The 6,157-nt window shown below is 36.6% G+C and overlaps 1 protein-coding gene across 1 annotated transcript; it reads left to right on the forward strand.

Moving 5' to 3' along the window:
• Positions 1–343: 343 nt before the first annotated feature.
• LOC149575657 (uncharacterized) lies at positions 344–4,972 on the forward strand. Its single transcript, XM_089815420.1, has 6 exons — positions 344–1,172; positions 1,364–1,654; positions 1,906–2,061; positions 2,227–2,543; positions 2,746–3,754; positions 4,029–4,972. Exons 1-6 carry the CDS (start codon positions 971–973, stop codon positions 4,745–4,747), a joined length of 2,694 nt encoding a protein of 897 aa, XP_089671546.1. The 5' UTR covers positions 344–970; the 3' UTR covers positions 4,748–4,972.
• Positions 4,973–6,157: the final 1,185 nt, after the last annotated feature.

The raw sequence follows: 6,157 nt of genomic DNA on the forward strand, positions 1-6,157 counted from the left end.
GCCGCTATGAATCAATTCCCCTACCCCATTAACCTTGATACTTTATTTACAACTTAAGTAATTGTGACATTATACAACAACTTTGTTCATTAGAAAACAAAAATACTAAAACCCACTTTGGCCAATTAAAAACCATTCCTAATAATAATATAGAATGAACTCACCTACCGTAGTTCCCATTCTATAAATTTCCCAGAACCGTCTTACGAACCAATTTAGTACAAACTAAACTAGAAATACTCGTCATCCTCGTTAGAAACAGCAATTTTAAATCAGCCGTTGAAGGAAATTTTATCCAGTAAATACCGCTTTAAATTAAGAAACGTCGAAGACCGTCAAATTGTTTACGAAGGAGAAAAACGAGGCACAAATTGTCAATTTGACAGCGACAGAAGAGAGTTATCCAGCAGCGGAAAGGGGCATTTACTGTTATCCCGGCAAGACCAATAAGAGTGACAATGAATGCTGATACCTGTAGGTATGTATGGTCCGCTGTTTTGCTCAGACACTTATTTTCTCGTGTTGTCCATATGTGGTCTGTCCGGATATGTACAATTACTCCCATGCCCAGCTGTTACAGGTGATCCTGCCAAAACTCATGACCTATGTGGCCCCCGTCTCTTTTGCCCTCTCACGTTCTTCTACGTGTGGTGAACCCTTCCCTCTCTTTCTCCCCAACATAGAAAAGAAAAACAATATCCAGCATAAAAAGTCCTGCTACACCACTATGCCCAAACTTTCCCTCTTGAAGAATAATACTATAAATGCGTTCAAACCCTCCCCTGTTGAAGGGCTTGCTCTGCTCTAATATTTTAATTTTTGGTTTTTTGTGGAACAATCTAACCCCATAGTTTTGTAGATTCTATGATTGGGGTCTTATTAGGGAAGACAAGTTATTGATCTGGTTTCAGCAACTCAATTATTGGGAGGGATAATCATATGATTTGAGGCCTGAGGTAAGGTATCATCAATGGGTTGTGAAGTTCCAATAGTACCCAAGGCCATGATGGAGAACATCCTTGCAAGCGAGGCACTGGCAAGAGCCAGAGAAGGTGGGCGTCCATTTCCATCAGCGGCAGATTGGATAAACAATCCTTACCACGCCATGCCCCCTCAACGGTTTCCTACCATCAAATTGCAACCTGCAACATTCCTACAATCAAATCAACCAGGTTTTCGTCTTGACCCATTAGCTCAATCTATTGATTTTAATTATATTTCCAGCAATTTTGTAAATATTCAACCCTCCTTTAGCCATCAGAGAAACCCATTTCATTTTTTAAGCATTGTTTGAAATATTTTAGTTTTTAGTTTTTTTCTCGATCAAACATATTATAATTTTCGAAGATTTGTTATCCTTTAGGTACTAGCAGCACGACGGTCTCTCCTACGCCCTTGCCATTATCAAATTCAGTGGTTCACAGTGCTTCGCAAGATATTGGAGGAGGGTTAGGAGTTTTGCCTGTTGTAAAACTTGAAAAAAATCTGCATTGTTCTGAGAATTCGGAAAGTAAAGGAAAGCGAAAGAATAAGAACAGGGTAAATTTATTAGTTGGGAAAAAAGCAAAAATCGATTCTTCAACTGATCCGGTGTTGAGCAATGGAGGTGGAAAACCACCTCCTGGCAGGCCTCGCAAGCGTTTTCCCTCTGGAGGTCAGAAGGATTCTATTGCATTACAATTTTTAATTTTTATATTGAAAAGCTAATGAGAGAATTCATTCAAATATTTGATATCTAGCTAAAAAAATGGTACCAGAATTCTAATCTGAATTTTATTATTCAATTACACGTTCCACTCAATTTACAATTGCAAGTTCAGAGATTTGATTATTAATTTGAAAGGTACTACGTTTCATCAATGATAGAGAATTACTTACACTTGAGTTTGTACTATATACTAATAGAGGGAACTGGGAAGACACCTTCCAAAAGGCAAAACTGTAGAGGAATGAAGGACCCAGAAAATGAAACTGAGCATAAAGTAGTAAATTCAAATGAAAGTGTCTTGAAGGATTCTACTCTTCAAGCGTGTTCAAATTCTGGAAGCAACGGTATTTTAGGTAAGGCCAGAACTTTGAGACATTTTTGATGTCATTTGGATTTCTGTTTCTAAGAAAGCTTTTTGGTGAACATACTCGTGGTATGAGTTATTTTATCTATTTCTATAGAAAGCATTGAATGGATGATGTTTTTGAGAGAATTTTATTTGTCTCCGTGTTTTACAGATATCTATGGTTTGAAGACAAGGCCAATTGATCTGTCCCACCATATTTTTGATATATCTGTAAATGACATACTTTCAGATGGTTTCTTCTATCCCCCCAAATCTTACCAGCCTGGTAACGAAGGCAAACATAGCACAGCTAGTAGTTCAATTGTCAAAGGAGTAAGCAAGGTACTTCATCTTATGCCAAATTCAATCCATACTGAAGACAAGAAACTAAAGGTGGAAAATTCATCAGACTTGGAATCTAAATCGCAACTTGAGGAATTTTGGAGAGTATTTCAATATACCAATCAACAGAAGGAGAATTGTGCAATGGTTGGTGACACTCATTTTATGTATTGATAATCTTTTGGTTAAATTGTATTTCTTATGGCTTAATCCTTCTCATTGTGTCCATTTTGGATGAAAGTTCTCGAACACCTTTGTGATCCCATAATTAAGACCTCTTATGATGGTGGTTTGTTGTTTTGAAATTTACATGCTCAATATTTAATATGAACTATCGTTACACTTGCAGGATTCTTCTTCAGTACCAAGTGACATGAAGTTTTCATCCTTGCACGATTTTGCTTTTCCCCTGGCAATGTGTCCTTTATCTCCAATCCAGGATTTTGTGAGTAGGTTGGGACTACCAACTAATGAACCTCTTGAAAATCTTATTACTAAGGCTCAACCAGATATTAATGACCCAAACTCACACGTGAGTAGCACTGGTAGCATTCCACCTCTAAAACATTCTACTTTGCAGTCTGGAGGTTCTAGGTCTCCGTTGAAAAGTGGCAAGGAATCGAAGAACCGAAGCCCATGGTTAAGGGCAGGAGTTGTAAAATGTGCAAATGCTTCATTGCAAGCAGGATCAGGATTGGGATTAGCTGTTAAAAATAACACAAATGTTAAATGTGAGCAAAATGAAAGAGAGAGGCCGGACAAAGATGGAGGAAGTGAAAAAACCAAGAGAGCATTCATGATAGACTTGAACGTGGAATCTTTTGAGCAGTTGCATGAGTCAGATATGGTAGATGCTCCTGATTCTCCTTTGCTTCCTGAGATGGTAGCAGAAAAAAACTCTTCATTTTCTTTGCATAAAAAAGCTTCTGAAAGCAGAAATGGGGGAAAAGATACAAGGGATAGTAGTGCGAGTCCATGCCAAAGCGGATTTGATCACTCCATATCCGAGAATGAGAATTTGCAAAGGAAAAACATGAGTTTTAAAAATGACAGCATTTCAGAAAAACTACCAGCACTACAATTAGAGACACTCAGAAGCCAAACACCTAACATTCAGGAGGCTAATAATGACATTGCCATTATAGTCAAAATGAAAACAATTCAGTCTCGTGAAAAACTTACTCACCCTGAGAAGGTTGAAGAATTTGAAGAGCAAATGCAGGAACCAAGGACTTTGAAAGGACTCCGAACTTTTAGTGTGGACCAAAATACTTTTCACACGGGGGAAACATCCCAATGTTTCCCATCTGATTTGCAAACCTTGCAACTCGGTTTGGATAAAGGCCTGCCTTCCTCAGGTATTAACTATTCCAGTATGCTCTCAAAAATATTCTCATGAAATAAGCCCTTGCCATTGATTAGAAAATTACTGGATTTAAACCTTCAGAATTTTAAATGAAATGTATTTTTTGCTTGCTTTATTTATGCATGATTTTTGAGGACATGCAACTGAGCAAGAAACACACCCGATTTAAACGATGTAGATGTTTTATATCTTTTTAGACCTTGTTACAGCCCAAGGATATTTCAAATTACACATGACTGAATCTTTGCCTGTTTTTCTTATTACAGAAATGCCTGATTCACCACAAGTTGAAGCTGCAGCTATGATTCTATTTGACATGGCTAATTCCCAGTTTCATAATAATGGTGCCTCTTTGGATAAGCCTACTCAAGAAGATTCATGTGATATGCTTCAGCCGGGGTCCCTTAAGAGTTCAACAATTGTCAATGGACTTATGAATTCAAAGATGATTTCAGAAAATAACTTAAAGGTAGTAGAAGAGTGTGGCAATGCAGAGACCAAAGCTCCAAGAACTGAGAAGAAAAAGTCTAGAGTTCCCAGCTCTATCCTTTTGGCTAAAAAAAATACTTCAGAGGCAGGAACCATGCTTAATCAGTTTCAAAATAAAACCTTTGATCCCGCATTGAGAAATAACAATACAAAGCAGGGACTTAAAGGTATTGGAAAACATTATAGTAGAGAAGCTGAAGAGGAATCTGATATTCAAAGTCATGTGAAAACATCTAGGCCTTCAAAGCCAATTGGGGATGATGTTGACTTAAAATCTGTTCTTTGTACAGCAAATCAGAACAGAGGAAATCTCCAGCTCAAATCTCTTACAGGGGGTAAAATGCATACTTCCACTAAAAGTAACACTAATATCAGAACAAACATTGGAAACCACAAATTCCCTCTTTCTAGAGAAGAAGACCAACGGAAACTATTAAGCGTGGGAGATGTCAAAAACTCAAGGCTAACGGCATCATTTGCAGATAGGAAAAGGTAGTGGATTTGGGTATGTGAATACGAAAGATTAAATGTTTATAGTGCAATTCATATCCATTTTGGCCTCTTAGAAATGATATATTTTTTTTGTTTCGAGGTCATGAGATTGATCTTACCAATAAAAGCTAAAAAGAAGTAATTTGGCAGGCTTCAGCTATGAAAATGGATCTGTACAATAATTACTTTTAATTTATACTGTAATTAAATCTTATTTTATTCTCCAAAATGTCACATTAGATCGTACATGTTATAATCTTTGCAACCCAATCCTGGGATCTTCTTGTGCAATTTTCTGGTGTCCATCAAGGACTTCGTTTTGGCTCTGAAAATTTGATCATCATTTAGGTGAAAAACTGTATGGCACATGACAATGATTAGTGGGGAGAATTTATTCTTAATTTTAATAATCTTCCTTATCTTCAAAAACAATTGGTCCTTAAAAAGTTGCGATCTGTATCTGTATCTTGAATAATGTCATGTCCCATGCATGTACGATAAATCAAACACCATGGACAAATATCTGTTATACATTGTAGCCTAAGTACAAGCATATCGTTGAAAATGAGGACAAGATCTTGTAATTATAGAAATGCTAAACAATTTATAAAAAAGCAGGCATCTTGTGAACCCTGCATATTTTTTATTTTCGCATCACAAGAATCACGAGACAGCATATCTTCTATGAAACTTGAGTGAACTTTAATCTCCTCGACAGGTTATTCAGTTCTGCAAGCTTCTATGAGAAAGGCTCCACAAAAGTGTCTCTCGCTAAAAAAGTTCTTTCAACTTTACAAGCCAATGGTAGGTGAAGAGAGGAAGGTCAAGGATTAAGACGAGCATTTGCACGTGCAATCACACCAACCCACCTACCCTCACATCACTTGAACCTAAAAAGTTTTTGAAATATTTTAAAAAAATGGCTATCCAGCTTCTATATCTATACTACACCAATGCATATGTTGTGTAGTTTTGTTTTTTCGATAAGATTGTGTGGGGTTTTTTTACATCAACATTTTCGGATTATACTTCACAATTCATCATGAGGACGAGAGTGTAAGAATTCAAAATGTTATTATTATATACAATAACTTATACATTAGTATGTTATAGGGCTGGATAGCTGTTGCACTTGAGGATGGCGATATGGAAGATAAATCAATAAGTTGCATTCTGAAAGAATCTGAATGGTGCTCTTCTATTTAATAAGAATGACCAAGTGTAAATCAATTGTGTGCAACTAAGAGTATGAAATCATAATGAGGCTGGTGATTAGAGAACTAGGGGAAGACCTTTCTACTAAATTTATCTAACTCTTAATCTTCTACCTCTTTAGGTTTTTTTGATGGACAAGTTAAATAATGAGAAAACTGTTTATAAAGGCAAGGATTATATAATGATTTAGGTTTTTCAA

Source organism: Cupressus sempervirens, chromosome 2, assembly GCF_028749045.1.
Source record: "Cupressus sempervirens isolate cs-2001-9-10 chromosome 2, ASM2874904v1, whole genome shotgun sequence".
NCBI lineage: Eukaryota > Viridiplantae > Streptophyta > Pinopsida > Cupressales > Cupressaceae > Cupressus > Cupressus sempervirens.

What these genes read in the sequence shown, in the direction of transcription:
- LOC149575657 (XM_089815420.1), top strand. Translation starts at nt 971, where the DNA reads ATGGGTTGTGAAGTTCCAATAGTACCCAAGGCCATGATGGAGAACATC. An exon ending in TGGAAGCAACGGTATTTTAG is followed by an intron (nt 2,062 to 2,226) that starts GTAAGGCCAGAA and finishes CGTGTTTTACAG; the next exon opens with ATATCTATGGTTTGAAGACA. An exon ending in AGAAGGAGAATTGTGCAATG is followed by an intron (nt 2,544 to 2,745) that starts GTTGGTGACACT and finishes TTACACTTGCAG; the next exon opens with GATTCTTCTTCAGTACCAAG.